This window comes from Manacus candei, unplaced genomic scaffold, assembly GCF_025592945.1.
Source record: "Manacus candei isolate 608988 ecotype Guabito, Panama unplaced genomic scaffold, ASM2559294v1 h1tg000005l, whole genome shotgun sequence".
In the NCBI taxonomy this organism is placed as follows: Eukaryota; Metazoa; Chordata; class Aves; order Passeriformes; family Pipridae; genus Manacus; species Manacus candei.
The window spans coordinates 1,418,422-1,441,953 of record NW_026138053.1 but is presented as its reverse complement, the minus strand read 5'-3'; the positions used below and the strand labels follow the sequence as shown (position 1 = coordinate 1,441,953).

The window sequence follows — 23,532 nt, the reverse complement described above, 5'->3', positions numbered from 1 at the left end:
TCTATAGTGGTGTATTTAATGATCACTTTTCACCCACCTGCACTGCTTTGTCCTGCACTTTGTTATTGGAAAAGGTCCTTTTAACCACACCTTATTCCTCACTGTTCTGCACTTTGTGAGCACTCCATCAATTGCAAGTGTCTGAGTGTCCCTGGATTCCTGTTTCCAAAGCTGTGCGTGGCCGTTCCAGGATGTCTGCTATCACAGAGTCTCAGTGCAGCCTCCAGGAAGATGAGATGATGGTAGATCCCAGCACTTCTGTGCAAGCCAGAAAATATTTGTCAGTTCCTGGTGAGTGGAGAAAAAAATGCAGTGAACTCTCACTGTTAAACAAGGTGCTTTGTGTGCATTTAGTTAGGCAAATTGCAAATCCCAGGGGCATGAGCAACCTGTACTCCTTCATAGATAAAACAAGAGACCTAGAGGTCTGCCACTATGCAAATACCCAGAGCTCCTACCTGAAGGGGTTTCCAAAGGACTTTGGAAACAATGCTGTGCATAATGATGTACTTTATCAGCCAGAGAGCTGCAGTTGTGCATGTTGGGTGGATGTGGTATCTGTTCAATGTGGGACTGGAGTGGGAAGAGAAGTGCCTTAATACTGCTGACAACACGCTCTGTGAATATACCAGTCACAGTTTTACCTATATGGGTTGAGTAAAGCAGAAACTTGAGCCTCCTTGAATTATGAAATTCTAGTTATTTTACCAGGCTACCCTATGAATAGCTGAGGGCATGTTAAGTTCTGCAAAAACAATGAAATAAGAGGCTTGATACTAAATTCTTCTCTAATTGGTGAGGCCTTGATTTGCAGCATTGAATAAAAGTTGGTGATTGGCAAAGAAGTTAAAAGTTTACTTGCACATTTGCCACAGGTTTTAGCTAGTTCTCTCTCCTGATCTGGATGTGATTGCAGAATCATTCTTGATTTTTGAGATTTAATTATTGGTTTTGGTCTGGCTTCTTTCTGCAGCTGGCCGAACCAGGGCTAGCAGGCTGGGCTGTGTTCCAGAAGCCTCACTGCCAGGTGTAAATGAAAATACAGAGAATCATCTGCCTGCTGCTAGAACGAGCACTTCAGGGAGCCCAGGTACCAGGGAGCAGTGGATAAAGACTGACTCTTCAGTCAGCAATGAATCACTATGTGATTGCTGCTTTGTATACTCCGAGACTAAAGCTTTGAAAAGGTGACTTTGGCAGCAAGATTGAATATCTTGAGTATTTTTTTAATTAAAAATGTGTAACTCTGTTATACTGGTATTGCCTCAGAAGTGCTGCCTTTGCTGTAGAGTGGTAGCGTGACTTCCAGGGCAGTTTCCCTGGTAGGTAGATCTGGTTTGGGAAGGAAGTGCTGCAAAATTCATGACCATCCTTCTGAAGATGATCGTTTCCTGTACAAGTTAGTCTGCCAGCAACCTGGAGGAGCTGAAATATTTGTCTTGTACTTTAAAACCTAGTATGAAAATTTAGTCCAATGAACTGTTTTCATTTTATCTAGTTCGGAGAAGATCTAACATTGTGAAAGAGATGGAGAAAATGAAAAGCAAGAGAGAAGAAAAAAGGGCTCAAATCAGTGAAATCAGGATAAAACGAGCGCAGGTACTCTACAATACACCTGTCAGGGGAAATTCTATGGGACAGTGTACCACAATAGCTGAAACTAAAACAAATGTATTTTGGACGGGCTTTGTTCTTATGAGGTACATAAGGATGGATTGATTCTAGTTTCAGAAAGTTCAGAACCTTGTGAAATGCTTCCAATTACATACAGCTGACTGCTTAGTAGGTTCTGGGGCTTTTTTGCTGTAACAGATCAATTATCTTCACATCCATGGTTTTTCCATGCAGGAGTTCGACAGCAGCTGTCCAAACTGGGAGTTTGCACGTATGATCAAGGAATTCAGAGCAACTTTAAACTGCCAGCCAATATCTGTAGATGATCCAGTAAGTAAATACTGAGCCTAATAACTGCAGCCTGTAGACAGACTTCATTTTGTACTGAAAATTTGGTATTGAGCAGCTGGTATATCACTGCACCTTGGAAATCCTCTGAGCATATTGTGAGCTTGAGGCACCTGGTGGTATGTGTGAGGTCACTTGCCTTCCCCTTCTAGGGCTAAGCTGCCTTGCTTTACTGTGCATATGACACTAGTGAAGAACTTGCCCTTCAACAGTTATCACACAATGATTTGTGAGCATCAGTGTCTTTCAGAGTTTGTAAATGGCAGAGCCATTGTAAGTATAGGCATAATTTAAAATGGACCGTTGCCCTATTACAGAAAGTGTTAATATGGGTAAATCATATAATAAGTGATTTTCAAACTAGGTCAAAAAGTGGAGGAGCAAAAGTAGAGGTCAAAAACTAGAAAAACCAGGCTTGGTCAGGATCTTCAGCAATTGAAAAAAAATGTACATATTGCTGTGTGACAGGAGAGGAGCCTGTTACCTTCTGCCTCACCCAATGGCACATGCACTTCCCAGCTCACCTGATGTGTAGCTGTGCTGCACAAATAGCTTAACTTATTGCATCAGTAAAGAACTCTGGGTCAAAAAAGACCTCTGGGGTAAATGAAAGTATTAATTTGCATGAATTTGACCATAGCTGCAGTACTGATATCACAAACTTTTCTGAAAAGCTGACTGGGGTCTAAACTTTCTACTATTTCTGCTACAGAATATTTGAGGCACTTTCTATAGCATAGCAGCACTTCCACTTGATATGTTGGAGAGTGCTACATAAAGGTCAATTATTTGCAGTGTTTCTTTTGCATTGAATGCCCTTTAAGACTGACATCCCTTCATGAGAGGGTCTGACCAGTAGCAGAGGCAACACTGATCAGCACACAGAAAAGTAGATGTGAGGGGGGCATTGCATCTCTCTAACATGAAGTAGGTGTGAGTGCAAGTGGGAAACAATTATTTGTTTTCTTACTTTTCTTTTAGATAGAAGAACATAGGATTTGTGTCTGTGTGAGGAAGCGCCCTCTCAATAGGCAAGGTGAGTGTACTGACCCAGCAGCTCTATTTTGGAGCAGTTTGACATTTTTCATTCTTGTTAAAACTGATAGTGTTTTTTCTGTCAACAGAACTTCAAAAAAAGGAGTGTGATGTGGTTACTGTTCCAAGCAAGTGTGTCCTGATGGTGCATGAGCCAAAGCAGAAAGTAGACCTAACCAAATACCTTGACACCCAGACATTTAGATTTGACTTTTCATTTGATGAAACCTCTTCTAATGAAATGGTGTACAGGTAATGCTTGCTGCTTATCAGGAACAGCTTTCAGATAAAAGCAGGGAGCTATGGGTAGATAGCATTCTGGCTTAAAGAAACTGTTACCTGAAATAAGTATTAAAATGCTTTTTGGAGGCAGCCAAAGGACTGAAAAGTCTAAAGCTTGTTTTTGGCATGGCCTTGCTGATTTCCTAAGGATTTGCTTTTATTTAATTTCTTTTTTAAGAGAAGCTGATGACAATGAATCAGGATGTGAAATGTTTGCCTTAATTTTTTCTTTTTTACCTTCTAAATATCCAGATTCACTGCTAGACCTCTTGTAGAGACCATCTTTGAGGGCGGAAAAGCGACATGCTTTGCATATGGCCAGACAGGCAGCGGCAAGACACATGTAAGTTTTTCTCCAAGGTCTCAATTTTTCTAGCTTTGAAGTATTTTAAAGATCCTTGATGTTGATCATGAGTAGGATTGTTACAAGGTGTTTGGATCTTGGTTTTATTGTCTTAAAGCTTTGTTAGATGTTAACTCTTCTTCTGTAGCTTTACGTATTAGTAGGTTTCCTTTGAGGTTTTAAGGAAAATTTGTACTAAAATCCCTCCATAGCTGGCTTTTTAAAGACTTAGGATGTCCTGACATGTCAGTTTTAGTCATGGCTATTCCTTGCCTCAAATGGCTGTTGCTTCTTAACACTTGTCTATAAAGTGGGGCTGTTATCCTACATCTGAGACAAAGGCTGGTGCCTATCCTGTGTTTTGAGCTTGGAGGCATTCCAAAGACTTCAGCAATTATATAAGAATAAGTCTCTTGATGCACATAAACACTTAATTTGTGAAGAGGGCAAATTTAGCATATTTGCTTTCTAACTACTCCTTCTAGTCTACCAGTTGCAGTTTCAAGAGATGTGAAAGCTGTTTTCTGTCTCAAAGGTGACATGCTCTAAATTTTCAACAGCTGTGTTGTCTTTAACATTCTCCTTCTGGGAACTGTGAGGAAGGATCCTCACAGTATGATAGTGGAGTCAAATCTGCTGTCCTGTTCTGCAAAATCCCTTTACCTCAAACAACTGTTGATCTTGATTGTACCAGGCTAACCTGCTGCTCAGGTAGTAGCTGTTTTTCTGGTGTTAAAGCCAAGTTTTAGGCCAGGATCTCCTACTGTTAGTGTTACATAGTGAGCTGTAGATCTCTTCCTGTAATCCAGAAGAAAATTTGGAAGCTTATAGAAGTCTGAACACAGGCTGCCTTCATTGCACTGGAAAGGGCAGACAAACCTGTTCATCTGAGTGTTGTTACAGGAATACAACTGTGAGGCACTAAAATCATAGGTGATGAAGTTACTTTCCCTTCCCAATCCTAGGGCAGAACTAGTTCAAGGACAGCAGCCCTACCTTGAGACTGGAGTGTTGCACATTAAACTGGCAGATTGAGCTGTGTTTTAAATAATTGACTCCGTCTCATCTAAAGGTTGGTAGAGCAGGTCACTAGAACAGCACTAACTGAAAATGTTGTTGGGATTAAAGGTACCTTGGTCAAAGGAATTAAAGATATTGTCTGCTCTAAATTTGCATTTTGATGTCATATGTTAACTTTTGCAAGTAGCAGCAAAAATGTTACTCAACTTATGTCCGAAGAAATGAGGCTTTGTCTCTTCTGACCAGAGGCTGTTTGGTTGCTCTGTCAAGGCCATGCATTTTCCTTGGAGGAACAACTACTTTGACTCTGCAGCCAGAGCCTTACAGATATTCAGCTGTTGCTTTGTGTAGTCCAGATCTTCTTTCTGAACTGATAGGGAAGCAGCAAATTAATTTTATCCTGAGTTGCACTGTGTTCTAATCATCTTGCTGACATTGGAGCATATCTATGGTAACTTCCTAGTCTGTTCTTGGGGCTGAGATCAGGTAGGCTGACTTGTTGGTACCACACCTGACCTCTGGCCTTCTCTCTTCACAGACTATGGGCGGAGACTTCTCTGGGAAAATACAGAATGCCTCAAAGGGCATATATGCCTTTGCCTGTAAGTTGATTCTTCTATAGATACAAAAATCAAATCAGTGCTTGTTTTTCTTAAATAGATAAGATCTAGTTTTGTATGGTTATTTAAAATGTACCCAGTAGAAGACACATAAAGTATTTGTGTTTTCAGTAATAAGTGCTGGTGTTTGCAGGAGGTATGGTTAATTTTTTTATTGGTTTCACAAAATATTTTCCCTCCAGCCTTTAAGTTCCACACTTAACTCACCAAAAGATAACTTGTTTTTGAGGCAAGGAGATGACGTGTTCTCTACTTTGGCATTTTCTGGGCTGAACCATTTAATTTTGATTCTTCTGCTTTGCTTGTGTCTCAGACCGAGGGCGGTGTCTGGAAAAAAAACTGACTTGAATGCAACACAACTCCATCCGTTTCTGATATAAAACTTGTTACACAAAAGGAGGTATATGTCAGGTTTCTTCCTGTAAGCCTTAGATGCAAAAAAACTAGCACATACAAAATGATTTCAGAAAACATGCTTAGAAGCCTCTCCTTGATATACTGCCTAGAAAGCACCAAAACCCCTGACCTCTACCTTCCCTTTAGAAAGGCACATTGTGAAAGCAGTCTGTGCAGCAAGGCAGCTGAAACAGAAGCAACTGTTGGCTGATCTCTGAAAAACAGTTATGACTGGCCCTGAAGGAGTCTTTGCTTTTCAGCTGAGTTTCAAAGTCTGAAGCCTAATTGTGAAAAGTTACAGTGGATCCAGCCACAGGCACAACTAATCTGGTACATTGTCTCCAAACCGCAGCAAAGCAGATGCTCAGGAATGCATGTTTCCTAGGCTTTCTGCAAGGAGTGCTTGAAACACAAACACATGACTTTCAGGCCTGTCCAAAACAATAGCAGATCCCAGTGTTCCCCCAGAGCAGTAAGAATTGCTGTCTATGGGTGACATTAGCAGTAGAAACTTCTGTATTCCCCTGTTTTCAGTCTCTGGATAAGGATGTTGCTGAATCTGTTCTCCAGATGGTAGCTCAGCACTGATTTTTTTTCACAAGCATTTGTTTGGATGACTGTCATTCAGCTGCTATAGACACTGCCTTATGGCTGTGCAATATTTGAAAGTAGATCAAATAGCAACTAGAGTGTGTTTTAAACTAGTTAACTTCTGCCCTTCTTCACTAGCACAAGATGTCTTCCTCCTCCTAAGCCAGCCCAGGTACAGGAGTCAGAATCTGGAAGTCTATGTGACTTTCTTTGAAATATACAATGGAAAGGTAAGACTTTATTTTTAAATCTTGACCTGATTTCTTTGGTTGAATATTTCATAAGTAGCTGAGCCAAACTTACTATTTTCTATAGTTCTATGTATTCTATTGATCTTGATGTGTGTGGAATTGAATTGGCAGGCTACGATAAAGGTGCTGTTTCTTTATAGTTTGTATAAAGACACTGCAAAATACTTCCAAGGAGACCTTGTTCAGATTTGCCTCAATCTCGTTGCCTGAAATATAGGTGTTTGACCTCTTGAATAAGAAGGCCAAGCTTCGAGTCCTGGAGGATGGCAAGCAGCAGGTCCAGGTTGTTGGTCTCCAAGAAAGACAAGTTGGCTGTGCTGAGGATGTCATCAGAATGATCGCGACTGGCAGTGCCTGCAGGTTTGGTGCCTTGAAACCACTAAGAGTGGTCACGTCCTCTTGTATCTCCACATCTAGAAAAAACATATGATGTCTGGTGCTGGAGCTTTGAGACTTTAAACAGAACCTTGTTTTTCCCAGTAACAGGCACCTCTGCATGAATTCCAGAACCCACCCCCAATAATGAGGTGGGTTCAGCCTGGCTGCCATAAAGGAAAGTCAGAGCTCATCATTCATATGTCCTCATGTAACTCCAATGAGAGAAACTATTCACATGAGGACATGGCTGCCTTTGTGCTTTCTAGGAGTATCAGCTACTTTACAGGAATACAATTAGCTCCCTATGGGCTTGTCAGATCAAGTAACAGCAGCTGGCATCAACCACAGTTGCAAAAATGCTTTGGCTTAACTGCAGACCAGATGAGCTTATTCCAATGACAACAAAAATGCTGCATGTCATTCAGGAATCTTGTCTAAAGAATCCTTGAGAGCAGGTGCCAAGGGACAGCTGTAGGCTTGGCACATCATCCTGGCAGGAAAGGCTGTGGTTGGGGCAGCTCTGCCTTTGTACTGGTGTTTTTAATTGGGAGCTAAAACCTGTATTACCAAACCTTACCTGTTTCAGTTAAGTTGCAGCAGCTGTGGAAACATTACTAGGCAAATGAGAGCTCCTTGGCTTCTGTACTGCACTGCATGTGCAGATATGCACATCCTGAAAGCTCATTCAGCACTCTGCTGTGCATCCCGTTTTGGCTGGCAATTCAGTCATGGACTCTTTTTTTAGCCTTGCTTTAGGATGACTCCCCTCCCTTTCCCCCATCAGTAGGGATCCAGGTGGGACAGTGAACCTGCCAGCATTCTCAGAGAATAAATTACAATGAAGGTCACAGGCAGGTTTAACTTGAAAAGCCAATCTGTGCCTTGCAGTGATGGGACAGGAGCAGCTGCACAGCAGAGGTGAAGTGCCAAGCCAGCTTGGCTGGAGAAAAGGGATTTACCATGACTGTAATGTGCTAGAACAGCTAATGCTGTTTAGTGGGAAGCTTGGCTGAGCTTACTATATAATGGCAGATGCATTAGGAAAATGACAGTGGCTGTGCTGAAGGTGTGACTTCCAAGTGCCTGTGAGGCATTAGCATCAGAAAGGCATTCCAGTGTAGGCTGGCTGAATTGAGCCAAGCAGCTTAAATAGCCTTACATCTCTATAACCAGAGTGCAGGTTCATTTTTTTCACAGCAGTCCCATGCTCTTGTATCAGAAGTAACTCCATAATTCACACAAACTTGAAGTATTAATGTGTGGGATAAAACCTGGGAGGTTAAACAATTTAATTGAATGGCTGCAGGTCTTGTCTAGTGCTGTCAGGACCTGTTGTCTCCCGTGACACAGTTCTAATGCTTGTTTGCCATCTTTGCTGTAGGACATCTGGGCAGACTTTTGCAAATGCCAGCTCTTCACGGTCACACGCCTGCTTCCAAATCATACTGCGCCAAAGAGGACAATTGATTGGCAAATTTTCCTTGGTGGATCTGGCAGGAAATGAGAGGGGTGCAGACACAGCTAGTGCTGATCGGCAGACACGAATGGAAGGTGCAGAAATCAATAAGAGCTTGCTGGCTTTGAAGGTGAGCTAATAGGTCAGGGAACAAAGAGTGATAATCCACATATGGATTCTGTTCAACTCCGGGGTTATCAGGAAAAGAACAGCCAAGAAAATATTTAGTATGTGAGCAAGCCTGAAAATGGGGTATACTTCCATTTAGAGTGTTTCCAGGAAAGCAGTGCAGACTTGTCAGGCCAGACACTGGTACAGCCTCATTCAAGTTGTCTTTTTTTTTTTTTTTTCACATATGATTTTTTTCACATACCTGCTGTCCTGTGACAGTCAAATATCTGGTGTATATTTTAAAGGCTATGAAGGACTACAGAGCAGTAGATGTGACCATTGTTCAGCCTGTTGGGTTTACCAGCAGCTGGTGGTTGATAGCCTGCAGAGCTGTCTGAGGAGAGATACCGATACTGCATTCACAAGACTTATCTTTTCTTAGGAGTGTATCCGAGCTTTAGGGCAGAACAAGTCTCACACCCCTTTTCGGGAGAGCAAGCTGACCCAGGTGCTAAGAGACTCTTTCATAGGAACAAACTCAAGGACCTGTATGGTGAGTATGCATGTCAAACACACTGCTTATGGGTTCTGCAATTTGACCAGTACCTGCACATTCTCCTAGAATGAGCGGATTTTGAAGTCAGAAAGCTTCAGATCTCTCTCAAAAAAAAAAAAAAGTCATACAGTTTCTTCACAGAAACTTGCCCATGGTGACTGAGATAATAGATTGGTGAGCTATGCCCAGTTCCCATAGAAGCAGAGCTGCAGAAGACACTTTCATACAGTGAATCTGTAGGAGAGTCTGGTGTGCTCTCAAAGGACTTTTCTTCCTGTGGAGGGTGAATCACAGTGGGTGTACACAAAGCAAGTGGAAAGTTTGATATAGGGCTCCTGGCATGTCCAACAGAAGATATAAAGAAAAATGGACTTGACAGAGTGCGTCAACTCTGACCCTTTGTCCTAAAATATCCCAGCTGTGTGGTGAGATCTGTAGAACCATTAACATGAACAAAAGTCAGATGTGAGAGTCACTGAGGTTTCTGTTCTGTTTGCAGATAGCAATGATTTCTCCAGGCATGAATTCGTGTGAGTACACCTTAAACACGCTGAGATACGCTGACAGGTAATGGCCTTTCAGACCTGGGGATTCTAATCTTGCTGCAAAAGGTGTTTTGGCTGCTTTTACTCTGACCTTTGGAATCTCAGGTTCTTTTGTATTGTTTGTAATGGCAACCTGGAGGTTGGTTGTTAGGAGCAAATTATCTTAGAGCTGTCATATGAAACTAACCTGGGTGTTTGCTGTGTGAGACACAACAGAGATGTGTAAAACCATGAGTAATGCCTCCTTTCCTCAGAGGAGTCTACTCTCATGGTAGACTTTGGACTACCCTGGTTCCTGTAGGGAGTTTCCCCTGTCCTGAATGGTTACCTCCATGCCCTTTACTTTTTGTAGTACTTGGGGTCCCGTCTGTAAGGATGTGCCAAGAATGTGTGTCACGAATGAGTGTTTAGGTTACTCAAAGAATCACTGGCAAAGGTATCGGCAAAAGCAGGTTTAAAAATAAAGTGATAGTACAACAGTTTGTTGGCAAGGTTCACTCTACTACTTACTAGGCAGAAGGCAGTTAAAGCACACAGAGAAGAATCAGACTAAAATCAACCTAAAATGATCTACGTGGAGGCTGGGGAATGGAAAAAGGGGTAAGGATGGGAAAACAGTAAGGATAAAAAGGAATAAGGAAGACCCTCCTACTGAGTCACAAGGTTCAGAGTGGACTCCCTTGCTAAGCTTAGCCCTGGACTTAACCAATGGTTTAAGTCTTAAGATTTAACCACGCTTAATCCATAGCCTAATTGAAACAATTTAACAAAAGATTCTATAAAATTTACTCTAAGCACAACAATAACTCGCAGGCCTAACTTACTTATGAATCTAATGTACTTAAGAATCTAAGAGAGCAACCTTCACAGTATATTTGCCATAGCACACTGGCACACACTCTGACCTGAGGGACTGTGTACAAGGTGTATGTGCCACCTGCTGTGAAGGGGCTTCAGTCCGAGCTCAAGTGGTGTGTGACTGCCAGAGTGGATGGTTGGACAGGAAAGTTTTTCCTTAATGCAAATGTCTCTTGGCTTTCCTTCTCATAGTCTTCAGGGGTATCTGCCCACGTGAGCTTGTTCAGGGGGTGGTAATGTGCAGTGCTTTAAGTGCAGCTGAATGTCTCTTGCTGAGCACTGACTGATTGGAGCAGCTGCTTTGTGATGCTGTAGCTGAGAAACTGCTGGAAGAAGAATTTGAGTGACAAATCTTCTTGTTGCAGAGTGAAAGAGCTCAGCCCTCATGATGGAGGTAGTGACACGCAGAATCAGATGGAGACTGAGGAAATGGAGACTGGTGGAGAAGGCTTGGGTCTTCAATACAGTGTACGTGTGTGCAGTGGGCTGAAGAGAACTCAAAGCTGGGAAAAACTTGCTGTTCTTACGTGTGCTGTTTCTTTCAGTTCTCCAAGGATGAGGAGGAAGATCTTTCTCCCCACATGTTCAACTATCGTGAAGCTATGACTCAAGTTAGTGAACGGGAGGAGAAGGTTGTAGAACAGCTTAGAGAACTGAGACAGGTATGTGGAAGTGGCAAGCCCAGCCCAGGCTGCCTTCTACATGTTGATAGCAGCTTGCCTTGTCTGAGCCAAGTGCTGCTGGGGAGGCTCTAGGCTGTAATGTACAGTGGTGTTACTTTTTCCTCACCACTAACTTTTTTTCCTCTGGTTTCCTGCCCAACTGGTTAAACTGGGGTGTTTCAGTGCTTTTTGGCCTGCTGGATCCTCTTCCTCTCCAACTAGCAACTTCTACTTCTTGCTAATGAGCACTGACTGCTCCTGCTCTGCAGATGCTCAGCTCTGTTGGCTGGAGTGCCAGATGTGAAGCAACTAATTGAATTTCCAGAAAGTCAACTTCTCATTACTGTTATCCCTGTAAATATAGAGAATGATGACAATGCTGAGTGAAGTTGACTACCTCCTGGGAATCACAGAGAAACCTGACTATGATCTCGAGACCTTTGTGAGCAGAGCTAAGTACTTCGTAGAGGACGGCTCAAGAAATTTCCTCAGCGTTAGAGGTATGTGAGTGCCTGTCTCGGACGAGCACTGTCACTAATGCTTTTCCAAAGACCTGAAAGTAACCCCAGCATACCTGTGGGGGTTTGAGCACCCAGTCCTTCTGCATAGCTCTCAGCTCTGCTGAGAGGGATAGCTGGGCTGGGAAACTCAGCTTCCAGGTCAGTCACCCTGTCACTCCTATCTTCCTTTACAGAAACACTGGATGCCCTGGGGGCTGCCATGCAACTGGAGGAGCAAGCTAGCAAGCAGATAAGAAGGCAGAGGCCTTAGTCATTACAGCAAAATCTGGTTCACAAGCAATCTTTCACACACTTGTCTTGTCTTGCATGTCTGTCAGTGGTTTGTGTCAGTCGTTTTAAATGTGGTAGAGTGTCTGCAGGCCACGTGTGCCCAAGGGCAGTGAACACGGCAGCCTTTTTCTCCATGGCCTGTATCAGGGGACTCAGCAAAGTGCTAAAATGCACTCACTACAAGGCTTGGGGAGGAAGCCTGAGGGTCTGCAGTCTCTGCCTGAGAGATGCCTGGCATCTGGCCTTTTGCTGGTGACAATGGTGTCCCCTAATAGAACTAAATACACATGTATAGTACATAACCTTTCCAGATGTGCTTGAAGCACTGCAAAAGTGTTGCAAGTTTTGCTTTTCTAGAAACAAAATGGACTATGTGATTGTAAAACTCAGTATTTTAAGAAGTTGAATAAATAAATGTTCTTGGATTTAATTATCTTCTGTCCTATAAAATATATTTCTTGCTGATTTTGGTAAAGTCTAACAGCCCTAAAGACTGGCTGGTTGTATAGAGAGGCTGATTTCTTGGATGAAGTTTTTTTCCAAAGTCTTTATACTTGTAATGTTTACATAAAAATCACTTGAAATAAGTTTTGTCTCTTAATTTTGAGATCTTGCTGGGTAGAACTTGCCTAACATGGGGGAAGCTAGTTTAGAGGGTACCTATCCTCCTATATAGTGAGTGGCTCAGCTATTTTATCAGGTAAGTAGGAAGGGCCCTGTGAGACTCGTTTGTACCACTGGAGCTTATGTAGGTTTTGAAGATAGCCACAGGATCTTATTTTATATTTCTTCATATATTTCCCATTTTATGCCACATAAAATACACAAGGATGTTCAGTAGCCCCCCAAAATCTGTATTTGAGGGCAGAAATGCAAAGCTGGGCCCTGGCCCATGTGCGCAGTCTGGGTACTGGTGGGTGTATACACCCTGTCCTCTGGGAAAGAGCAGGTTGGGGAGATAGGTGTGAGACGTGCTGCTGCCTGCTCTTTCCTATTTGTTCAGCTCAGGCCAGGGGTTGTCTTGAAAAGAACAAAACAGGCCTGTAGGCTCTAGGTTCAGCAACATTGGATGCAGCTATGCAAGCATCAGATCACAAGGGGAGCCTTCTACTACTATTCCTTCTTTGAGCTGTCTTCTCCCTCTGAAAGTTAAGGGTGTAATTTCAGTGACAGTGCATCCAGCTCTGCACTCACCTTCTGTGGACTGCGTCCTTGCCATGTCTCTGGGGATGCTGACTAGAGGGGAGGCCAGTTATTCAGTCTGGACTGGATCCATTTTTGTGTGCCAGGTTTCAGGATGGGCCTGGAAAAGACAGCAAAAGATCTTTGTGGGATGTGGGCAAGCAGTAGTCATAAGCAGCTAAAGAAGGAATCCCTCAACCCCAACAGGATCCTTCTCCACAGCTGGGGAACGTTGTGATGAGCAGTTTAGGTACTGGGGGCAGTGTGGGGCTGAGAACTCTGAAGGTTTCTGAACGGTCAAAGCTGACTTGGATCTGGGCTCTGCCTGCATCATGCTCATATGGCACATCCAGAGTAAAAGGGCTGTTATGCCCTACTGAGTCTGGACAAAAGCAAGATGGTCCTGTTCTGCTTCAGGTGTAACTGCTTTTGGATTACCCAGCCTTTCCACGTGATACCTGGGTGCAAGAAACAAAGTATTGCCCCTTGTTTGTTCTACCTCCCCACCCTGGACTTAATATTGTTTACTAATCTGTATATCTAATGCAGGAGCCAGAGACCTGATTTCTAGGCCATCATCCCTCTACCCTGGGTGGGGGAAGAAGCACACAACAAATGGAGTCTGGGCCTCTTGGTGCAACCCTCATTGAAAATGCTGTTTCCAGCCCTAGTGGCACCAACAGATAGGAAGAAGAGTCCCAAAATAAACAAGAAATGTTTGGCTGTGCATGGATTAGCAGTCACCGTTTAATGATTGGCAAGAGCTTCCTAGTGTTTATTAAAGTCTGTCAAGTTTCTTGTGTGACCAAAAAGAACACAGGATTCAAACACCACCACTGTTACTTCTGCATAGCCTGGAAGACTCTCCACGAATGTCTCCCTACCTACCAAGAGTTTTCTGTCATCTGCTTTTGCAGGAAAAGTGTTCTGACAGCACTATCTTGTGGACACTATGGGAAATTCATACTGAATGAACCGATTTCAGCATAAATTGCTGACTTTCCTTTAAGTATTCTGCAGTCAGTTGTGGACACTAGGTTTTCTAATGGGTGGCCGATGTCAAAAAAGGGTGTTTTGCAGTTATGTGGAGAATACAGGGGCCACAAGCAATGCAGCACCATTCAGCCCTGTGTGGGACCTGGATTGCTTCTAGGCCCAGCCATAGGAGGTGACAGCACACAAGGCCAGAGCAGACTTCACATCTCCCTGTAAATAAAACTTCAAGCCAGCTCCAGTGTCAGTAGCAGGGAGCATCTGAGCACTACTACCTGCAGGCAGTGACTCTGCCCCATTCCTGAACACACTCACCCCTGAGCAGCTTTGTGCTGGAGAGATGGCACAGCTGGGGTAGTGCCAGAAAGAGGGGTGAACCCTCTCTGGGAAGAACATGTCCCAGTCCTTTCCTACCCAAAGGAAGCCACATGAGGGTCCCTTTCACGGTCCTGTAAATTTTTCTCCAATGTCTCACCCAATGACTTTTGTGGCAGCCAGGGTGAGCCCTGCAGATGATGAGGGACCCTGAGAGAAACACCCTGCTGGTCGCCCTGGCTTGTCACAGATAGCTGTGTGCTTAGGGACCGTGGTGAACTATTGTACCTTTGGCAGTCTCCTCGCAGCAGGTAAACGCTTTCCTCCTGGGAGGGGTTAATAACGAACCAGGACCTGAGCAGGGAGAGAGATGCATAAATGGACAGATATGACACCACCCGGTGACGGATGGTGGAGCAGCAGGAGTAACAACCTCCATCACAAAAAGGCTGTCGCCCCACATCGTGTATGCCCATTCCAATCACATTTAGAGCTCTATTTTTCACACATATAGGGTTAGCTCCACCGAAATGGAGCCTCAAAAAATTATTCGACACTCGTACTTGTTTCTCTCCTCAGAAATCTTTAGTAAAAGGCAAAAGATTTATACGATCTGAAGAGAAACCAGAGTATGCCTCTCCCTCCCTCCCCGACGCTGCCGCCGCCTGCCCCACGCCCCACACGTCAGGGTGACACGGGCCCGCCCGGCTCTCCCGGCCCCGCAGCCCCGGCCCGGCCCGGCCCCGCGGGGCGCACACACCGGGCGGCCCCGACAGCCCGGGCGGGGCAGCGGCCGCAGCGCCGGACACCGGCGGGGCCGCGGGGCACCCTGGGTATGCAAATCACCGGTAACGAGGAGGCGCTAATGAGGAAGAGGAGGAGGAGGAGGAGGCGCGGGCGGGGAGGTGTGGGTGAACTCCGTAGGCACCAGCCCCAGTCCTGGAGCAGATCCCTTCTCCCCACGGTACGAATCGCGAGGGATCATTTCCTCCGCGGCGCCGCATCGCAACTTTGTAACCCGACAGTCACTCTCACCACGCTGAGCGCGTGTGTGAAAGATATTTAAATGAGCTCTTTCTGTTTTTTAACCAAAATAAGGGCAGCTCCATCGAAATGGAGCCTCAAAAAATTTCTTGACACTCGTACTTGTTCCTCTCCACGGAAATCTTTAGTAAAAGGCGAAAGATTTATACGATCTGAAGAGAAACCAGAGCATATAGATCATTTTTCCTGCACATGCACCCCCTCCCTGACGCTGCCCCAGAGGACACGGCGACCCTCCGTCGCCTCCCCCAGCTCGGTCCCAGCTCCCCGCCCGTTCCACACCCCTGCCGGCCCCAGCCCCGGCCGCGGCTCGGAGGGGCGGCTGTCGGCGGGACCGGCCGGGCGCTGCCCGCACTGCACCCCGGGTATGCTGATCGCGCCGTGCCGGGGAGGCCACGCCCGGGGCTACCTGCCCTGCTGCTGGGGCGGGGCGGGCCCGGCGGGGACAGCGAGGGGAGGCGGACGGGGATGCTGGAGGAGCCCGGCTGCGGTCGCACGGTTTCCTCGGCAGCGCGGCGCAGAGGGTGAAAGTCGGCTCCGGGAGAGGCCGCCGTACGCCTCTGCCACGGACCGAAGGGAGGGGGGTCGCGGTAACGACTGGGCTCCTCCGGGATCCTCCCAGGTCGCGCCAAGACCGCTGGAGCGGGGGCCCGGGCGAGGCTGGAGCGCCCGGACAGCAGGGCAGGTTCCCGGCTGGCCGCTTCTCCCGGAGCCCGAATAGCTGGCACGCAGCCGCTGCGCTGCACCGCCCGAGCCCCCCCGGTCGCTCGCCCATGTTCTGATGGGACAGGGGTGATGGGGGGGCTGCCCCGGCCGGGGCACGGGCGCTGCGGAGGGACTGAGTACCGGGGTCAGGGTGAGCACCGGCGCGGAACCGACCCCGCAGCAGACACTGCTCCTACCGCTGGAAAGGGCAATAATTGACCTTGTCTGCACTGCAACCCCACAAACTGAGTCCGGATCTATCACAATTCTCTACTACTATTTGTTTTTCTATTTTTAACCAGGATAGGGTCAGCTCCACCGAAATGGAGCCTCAAAAAATTATTCGACACTCGTACTTGTTCCTCTCCACGGAAATCTTTAGTAAAAGGCGAAAGATTTATACGATCTGAAGAGAAACCGGAGTATACCAACAATTGGTCCCCTGTACATACCTATCCACAGCTTTCTCTCTATAGGTCATGGCGACCCCGCGACCCCCCGGTTCCACCATCCTCTTCCCCGGCCCGTTCACCCGGCAGGGACTGGCCCGGCCCGCACCGGGACCAGCGGCCCCGGAGAGCGGCGGCACCGAAAGGCTTTACCGGGGCTGCGGTACCGGGCGCGGTGCACCCTGGGTATGCAAATGAATGAATACTAATGAGGCCGCGCGCTCCGGCGGGAGGGGGCTGTGGGGATACGTGGCCGGGAGCTCCAGCGCTCGCCCTTCACCCCCGCCACACTTGCCCAGGCCAGCCACGGCCTGCCCCAGAGTGCCCAAGGTGGGTACACAGATCCTGCTTTCCTAATCCAGGTGCACAGAGCGCAGCACGCCCAGCACGGGCTCGCCGAGGGCACAGGGCACCTCTCCCACCATGTCCTGGGGAGAAAGGGCAGAGTGACAGGGACAGCCTTAACACAGTTCTCCAGGCAGTTCTCTTCCGGGCACCGGGGCTGCTCAGTGCAGCCCCAGTGCCAGGGAGACGCACACAGCCCCTGTCTGGGCAGGAAGGATTGGCACAGACGCAAACATTTCCCATTTCTCCCCGCAAGGCTCAGTACTCACCTGCACAACCCTGAGCATCGGCAGAGCCCGTGCTGGGCCTGTGGAGAGGTACAGAGCAGCACAGGTACAAGGTAGACCTGGTTCTGGTACTTGGGACTGCCATGGCCTGAAGAGTCCAGCAGAACCTGTGTGTCTTCTTGACCCTCTGCTTTGTTGGAAGAGGCCAAGAACTTGGCAAGGTTTGGTACCTCTATGCAGAGAAAGAGATGCCAACTCATGTGCCTGGAGGAGAATAAGTCACCCATCTCAGCTGTTTCACTGCTACCCCAACAGAATCCAGTATCACATCACACTTGGAGTGTGGCTCAAAGAGCCAGGAAATAAATTCTCTGCCCTTGTCAGGAGCCATGCCATAAACTGGAAAACCAGCTGGCAAAATTCTCAGCTGGTTTAGGTGGCCAAGGAAGGCCCTTCTGCGCGTGTTTACGGAAGCAGAGTCTGGTGCTGGAATGCCAAAAAGAGCTGCTAAGGATCCTGCTGCTGATCCTGCTGCTTCGTCTCTCTTGGAGGAAGCTGTGACAGCATGTATCACCCCATGGCCTCTGACAACATCCTCCAGCTACAGAACTAACAGGGTTTGGTTTCCACTGGCAAGGAGAAAAAAACGGGAAAAAAAATGTTGTAATGTTCTTTCAAAGATATGAGCTGCAAAACCCTCCCACCCCAGAGGGGAACTCTGGGAAAGTTTGCAGTAGGTGAATGCTGCAGGTAAGAATAGAAACTGTTTTGTGGTTTTAACGGGAGGAATTGCAGCCAGCAGGGCAGCAATATTGTGCCAATATGACTGTGAAGAAAGTGAGCTTGTTAAAAAATGAGAGGGGATGAAATGCAGGCACTCAACAATAGCTGAACTCCTTCCAGCCAGACCAGCGCTGCAGTGATCTGCCATCTGCAGGTGGAGGGGTGGGAGTGGCTCAGCACAGCAAGGAACCCCGGGGGTCAGAGGTCAGGGAGAACTCCTTGCCTGAATTAAAACAATTCCTATATAGATGGATGCTGCCTACTGTAGCTTTTGCGAATGAGCTCCTTATACTCCCTACCAGTATCTGCAGTGAGTGGCAGCAGCTTTACAGACTCCCTTTTGTCCTCTTCTTTCAGGTGGTACAGCCCCGGTATTTCCAGGGGAATTGAGGCACCTCCGATCTCCAGAAATTCATTAAGGTATCTGTGGCTTCAAAGATAGAGGGAACAAAGCCAGAAGCATCTCCTGCCTTGGAGCCCATCTTCCTCTGCCAGCAGGCTGTGCTCCTGGGAGCCATCACCTCCTGCCTCGCTGCAGCAGATGGAGGTCTGAACTGGGTACTGTCTCTTGCAAGAGAGCATGGATCTTCCTCTCACAGGCAGGCAGAGGCAGCACGCTCATCCCAGTGCAAGAAAAACACTAATTCTACATTCCTCAGAGACAGGTTACATGGCTTTCCCTTCAGTTTCATCTTTAGATAGCCAGGTTGTTTTTCAGGCCCGCAGAACATGGCTGGATATGAATGTCTCCGTGCAGAGCTTATTCTTTAAACTAATTTTTGGTAGAGAACTTGCCCCTCTTCTCCATCTCACTACCACACAGCACCTCCAGCTGTCTGAGGAAACAGATATGCCATCCTGAGCCATGCTGTTAGGTGAACCAGGAACTAGCTGGCTCCCTGGGAGAACTCCAGCTCCAGCTCTTGTTCTGCCTTGCTTTTAATGAAACTGTCCAGGATGCAGCTTTGAGCAACTTTGTGGGCACTATCCCATTCATGCAAGAAAACCATGAGCTTCCTGATGGCTTCTTGCTCTTTGACAGAAGTCAGGATCTCTTCTGCCTAGAGAAAAATAAGAAAGAAGTTTAAAAAGGGCTGTGAAGATAGAGGAAGGCCGTACTAAGGAATTACTATCAAAATCACATTTAAAATCTCTGGCAAATAATACTAAAGCTCTTACTAACCATTAATTTAATCTCATTTTCCCTTATACTCATGTCATAGATAGGAAAACTGAGGCAAAAGGAGAGTTCCAGGTATGTCTGAAGCTGCACAATGAATCTGTGACAGACTTGAGATTATTTTCCGGGGCAGGTGGTTTCACTACAGGAGCTCTCTTCTCTGCTCTGTTAATAAAGTCATTTTGATGTTTCCCATTACCCCAGCCCTGGTTTCTCACTAGCCTCATGATATGAACACTGCATCTCATATCTGACCTGCCAGGGAATAAATAGGGTGAAATGAGAGCAGAAATAGGTATGGATTTATGGGGAGTGACAGGGTCAAGGGGGCTATAAATGCCTCTTAGCGAAGCAGTGCAGCCCTCACTCACGTGCTGGAGTGACAGTCATCTGGACTGGGCCCACATCCACCCCAGGAATATGTGCCTGGCCTTGGCAGTGGAAGAGTGCTTTGGCACCCTTTGATGTGACAGACATTTGCTCAGGTTTCTTCCTGTCTAATTTCCCAGGCATGTTTTTAAACAATCTAAGAAAAGCTAAAATGATAAGAGCTATAGGCAAGAAGGCAGAAACCCCAGAAACATCCTGTGTCAGCACTTCCTTCCATCCCTTCACACAGGTGTTAAATAAAGTAACCCACATCTTGCCAAATTTCTTTGGCACACTTTTGGCTCAGTAAGATAATCCCTATTCCAGCTTGACACATGTGAAGGTGTACTTTGTAGGGAGGTGAAATGTCAGGGATCAAGCTCTCCATTTGCTCAGGTAGGTGGCAATCCCACCGCTGTGTATGTGTTTGGCTGGAGGACACTGACCAGTCCCAAGGAGTCAGACACCAGGATCTGTGTCCACACACAGATACAGAAGGAGGGATAAGGTTGCAAACAGCTGCATTGACACAGGTGCCTTGTCCTCCACCAATCTCTATCAACATGCCTAAGGATAAGAAAGGAGTTCTCACCTTGTCTAATGCACTTCTTGGACTTCCTGCCTAAGAAAAGCACCATTTTAGGTTTAAGTGTGGTTTAGGAGAAAAAAAGTTAGAACGACACACAATCTTTGGATTTCAGAACAAGGAGTTTCTTTCAATGTAATACAAATCACCACGATTACCAATTCCCTAGCTACAAAATTCTTAAGTCCTTTCTCCTGGAATCTGGAGCAAAATTCCAAAGCAGTTCCAGAATATCCCCAAGATACTTGCTCAAAAGTAACTTTTTATTCCTATTATCAGAGCCAGACTGAAAACAGTGACTAAGAGGTGAACATGTATCTCAGGACCTGAAAACAAACAAACAAACAAACAAAGTCTTTAAGGAACAATGTTTAAGAATTGAGATGAAATTTCATTTGGGAATTTACGGCCTGTGCTCTGTAAGGAGTCTGTGTCCTTGGCAGGGCGTTTTCAGGACCTCCTTTGAGGGGAAAGAGGTTTAAAATAAATCCATTTCCCCAAAATAGTTGTGATTGAAAATGTTATTAGCCATAACAAATGTTAGTGCTGACAGGAGAATGGCCTGTTAGGGGCCTCGGCTGAAACAGTCAAGTGAAAGTCATATTTCACATTATTGCAAGCATTTTCCTGTGATTTACAGAATATTTGTGAAACATTACTTACAAGGCATATGATTGATATTGAGGGAACAGCTCATGTGCGGGGGGAATCTGTATTTCACAGAGACTGTTTGCATGAAATTTACAGTCCCATAAAGTGCTCCTCTGTCCTCAACAGAGATCTAGTTAAAAGAACTTTACAGTCTGAAACATCCCAAAATTGATTCTAAATTAACATTTCTGTATTTATGTTTAAGATGCTGGTGGTGTACTGCTATCCCATTTTTATTATAAAGCTGCAGCAACCCTCCCACTCTTCAGAAATACCAGCACCAGCCTCTGGACGTGAGGATTTTAGTGATACAAAGGGCTTGCCTGTGGATCAATGGAAAAAAAAAGAGGAGTTTGAAACAGTGATGACATGGGGCTTCAGAGGATTCAGTGGTTACTCTGGCTGCTGTAATCACAGCATCTGCTGACACAGTAGTCTTTAAGCCAACGTTGCAAAGTACCCTGAAAATGTGCATTAATATTGTTATTATGATCATTTTACATATGGGAACATACAGACACAGGGAAGTTAAATGGCTTGCCTGAGTCGATTGTCAGTGCTAGCATCAGCACGTAACTCCTGTTTGTTGGCTTCAAACTCTGCTCTCCACAGTGCTGGGCTGCCACCCAGTCCATTGGACCTAATAATCAAAACAAGGCTGGGTCAGGGCAGGGCTTTATTCCTGCCAAGAAAAACACCAGTGATTTAGGAACTGGCCCTGGCAATTCAGCAGTTCTTTACATCCAGAGTGCTGCTAAATCATCAGTTTTGAGATCAAAAGGCAGGCCGATGCTGCGTCAGCCTCAGTCCGAGTGCGAGGTGCCAGCGACCGATCGCCTTGGACTCGTGGAACGATGGAGTGACAGTGATTTGGTGTTGCAACATCGAGGTTGTGCCCAGCCTCAAGCAGAACTTAGAGCTTCTGTTTCCCCTGCAGGTTTCACCCTCTCCTGGCACACCTCAAGTCCCCCACCACCCTCTTCATGCACAATGCACCTTCCTCAGCGTACCCCACTGTACCCAGCCCCTACCACCCCACAGTCCCGCCGGCCCCTCTCTCACTGTCCGTCCTGGCCCCCAGCCCCACTGCTAATGCAGCCAAAGCCCCAAACGGAGCCCTGCACGGCCTCACACCGCTGCCCTGACCCTGCTTCCATCCCGCCCCTGCCCCGCCTGACCCACGGCAGCCCCAGCATTCCCCGCCCCAGCCCACCATCCCACAGGCCCGATCCAGCCCAACCACAGGCCCTGCGCTCCCTCACACCCCAAACCCCACGTCGGGCCCTCACACGCTCCCTGAAGCCCGTGCCCAGCCCCTGCGTCGCCCCTCCTGACTCAAACGCCCAGCTCAGGCCCACAGCGTCGCTCAGCCCCTACACTCTATTCCCAGTCCCCCTGAGTGTGATCCCCACTCCAGGCTCAACCATTCCCCCATCCCGGCCCCGCAGCCCCTCACTGCCCTCCATCCCCGGGGGGCGGTTACCTCGCACAATAACTGACACGCGGCCGCACCAATCGCTGCCCTTCTTTCCCTCCCGCGGCCCAATGGGCGCTCAGTGGGCGGGGCGCCAGGCCCGGCTCTAAGGGCGCGTTGCTAAGGAAGTGGGGGGCGGGGATGGGGCAAGGCCAACGGGGAGGCGGGGCGGGCGCTTTCCCTTCCCATTGGCTGCGGGGAGGGGGTGGGCGGGGCTTCCGGCGAGGGCGGAAGCGGCGGCGGGGCCACGGCGAGCGCGGCCATGGGAGCCCACGGGCTGGAGGCGGCCGTGGTGGAGCTGCAGCCGGGACCGGGACCGGGACCGGGACAGGACCAGGATCGCGGTGCGGGGCGAGCGGGACCGGGACACCAGGGGCAGCAGGGACTGGGGGAACCCTGGGGGGCGCGGGCTTGCGGGGACCTTGAGGGGGGGTGCCGTAGCAGGTGTGTGGCAGTGAGGGCAGGGCAGGACGCTTCGCTTTCCCCCTTGGAACAGCGGGGCACGACAGCCCGTGGTGCCCCCGGGAGGAGGGCTTTCGCCTCCCCGTAGGGATCTGCTCGGCGCTGGCTGTGCGTCACTGGGGAGCGGTGGGAGCTGCGGGGGCTGAAGCGGCGCTGTCCTGCCGAGCAGGGCCCCGCGGGGACACCGGGCGGAGGCCGCGGTCGCGGCCAGCGGGCAGATCGAGCTAATGCCTGCTCCCACATTGCATTCAAACTGCATTGGCCAGGCAGTCTGCCGTGAGCTCCGGCTCGGGCAGGCTGGAGGGGCGTTATGTTAAAACTTGTGATTAGTTTCAGAAAGCAGCGCGGAGAGAGGGCACGCAGAGCGCCAGCCTGTGGTGATCCTGCTGGGCTGGGCGGGCTGCCAGGACAAATACCTGGCCAAATACAGCGCAATCTACAGCCAGAAGGTGAGTAGCTTGTCTGTGTTTTTGTGGCACTGCCTCTTTTCTGCATGTTGGTAAAGTTGCTCTGAATCCTCTCTCGATCTGCAGAGTCATGGGGAGGGAGTGGCGAGTTCTCCTGTCGTTGAAAGCTCCTTATCTCCCGGAGCCCAGGCAGTGTTATCTAACAGCTGCTGATGTCACCTTCCTGTGTGCAACTGAGACAAAAATACTTACTTGGAGAAACTTTCAGCTGCTCTGTGAATCACTGAAGTATTTTAAGGCTTTTAAAGTTCTGGGATTATTCAGGAATGACGTGACCTTTGTTAGTTTTCCAGGCAGGTAAACATGCAGGGAAAGATCCTGCATTTGCTGCTTGCTGTTAGGCCACAGCAAGGCTGGGCACTGACAGAGCACATCGGCATCTGTTGCCCCTTTGGCTCTTCCTTCCTGTGAAAATGATTCATGTAAATGTTGTAATCTAAATT

General features: G+C 47.5%; 2 protein-coding genes, 1 long non-coding RNA gene and 3 other non-coding genes across 23 annotated transcripts in view; 2 read left to right on the top strand and 4 right to left on the bottom strand.

The window, feature by feature from the left end:
• The window catches only part of KIF2C (kinesin family member 2C), a 50,359-nt gene that overhangs the window by 4,959 nt on the left and 21,868 nt on the right, over positions 1-23,532 (top strand). For 2 of the 13 annotated variants that reach the window (XM_051807679.1, XM_051807598.1), the window contains 17 exons: positions 172-291; positions 974-1,090; positions 1,499-1,599; positions 1,849-1,944; positions 2,944-2,998; positions 3,087-3,249; positions 3,532-3,622; positions 5,181-5,244; positions 6,388-6,479; positions 6,718-6,860; positions 8,260-8,464; positions 8,888-8,998; positions 9,501-9,568; positions 10,770-10,872; positions 10,950-11,066; positions 11,431-11,566; positions 11,761-12,290. The exons of 7 other annotated variants lie outside the window; for them this stretch is intronic. In XM_051807679.1, coding sequence (XP_051663639.1) covers positions 172-291; positions 974-1,090; positions 1,499-1,599; positions 1,849-1,944; positions 2,944-2,998; positions 3,087-3,249; positions 3,532-3,622; positions 5,181-5,244; positions 6,388-6,479; positions 6,718-6,860; positions 8,260-8,464; positions 8,888-8,998; positions 9,501-9,568; positions 10,770-10,872; positions 10,950-11,066; positions 11,431-11,566; positions 11,761-11,837 — 1,859 coding nt within the window. In that variant the 3' untranslated portion in view covers positions 11,838-12,290. Of the gene's footprint in view, positions 1-171; positions 292-973; positions 1,091-1,498; positions 1,600-1,848; positions 1,945-2,943; positions 2,999-3,086; positions 3,250-3,531; positions 3,623-5,180; positions 5,245-6,387; positions 6,480-6,717; positions 6,861-8,259; positions 8,465-8,887; positions 8,999-9,500; positions 9,569-10,769; positions 10,873-10,949; positions 11,067-11,430; positions 11,567-11,760; positions 12,291-23,532 lie in introns of those variants that run through there. 4 more of the 13 variants (XM_051807612.1, XM_051807670.1, XM_051807652.1 and 1 more) reach the window with 4 other exon arrangements.
• On the bottom strand, positions 177-21,658 carry LOC127480103 (uncharacterized). Of its 3 annotated transcripts, XR_007907765.1 has the most exons (6): positions 21,202-21,658; positions 18,200-18,961; positions 17,160-17,349; positions 14,636-14,701; positions 13,052-13,160; positions 177-288 (listed from the first exon to the last, which is right to left on the bottom strand). It is a non-coding gene; the product is annotated as an uncharacterized LOC127480103 (long non-coding RNA). The 3 variants fall into 3 exon arrangements; XR_007907764.1 differs by lacking the exon at positions 14,636-14,701; XR_007907766.1 differs by lacking the exons at positions 177-288; positions 14,636-14,701 and adding an exon at positions 6,816-6,913.
• On the bottom strand, positions 14,866-14,980 carry LOC127480483 (U5 spliceosomal RNA). Its single transcript, XR_007907916.1, has one exon. It is a non-coding gene; the product is annotated as a U5 spliceosomal RNA (small nuclear RNA).
• On the bottom strand, positions 15,449-15,563 carry LOC127480575 (U5 spliceosomal RNA). The gene has a single exon (XR_007907956.1). It is a non-coding gene; the product is annotated as a U5 spliceosomal RNA (small nuclear RNA).
• LOC127480473 (U5 spliceosomal RNA) lies at positions 16,408-16,522 on the bottom strand. The gene has a single exon (XR_007907914.1). It is a non-coding gene; the product is annotated as a U5 spliceosomal RNA (small nuclear RNA).
• Positions 22,364-23,532, top strand: part of TMEM53 (transmembrane protein 53) — a 38,225-nt gene continuing 37,056 nt past the window's right edge. For 2 of the 4 annotated variants that reach the window (XR_007907762.1, XM_051807829.1), the window contains exons 1-2: positions 22,369-22,504; positions 22,953-23,071. Coding sequence is in view for 3 of the 4 variants with exons in the window: in XM_051807829.1 (XP_051663789.1) it covers positions 22,423-22,504; positions 22,953-23,071 (201 nt within the window). In the remaining variant the exon portion in view is untranslated. Of the gene's footprint in view, positions 22,505-22,952; positions 23,072-23,532 lie in introns of all 4 variants that reach the window. The other 2 variants (XM_051807852.1, XM_051807839.1) reach the window with 2 other exon arrangements.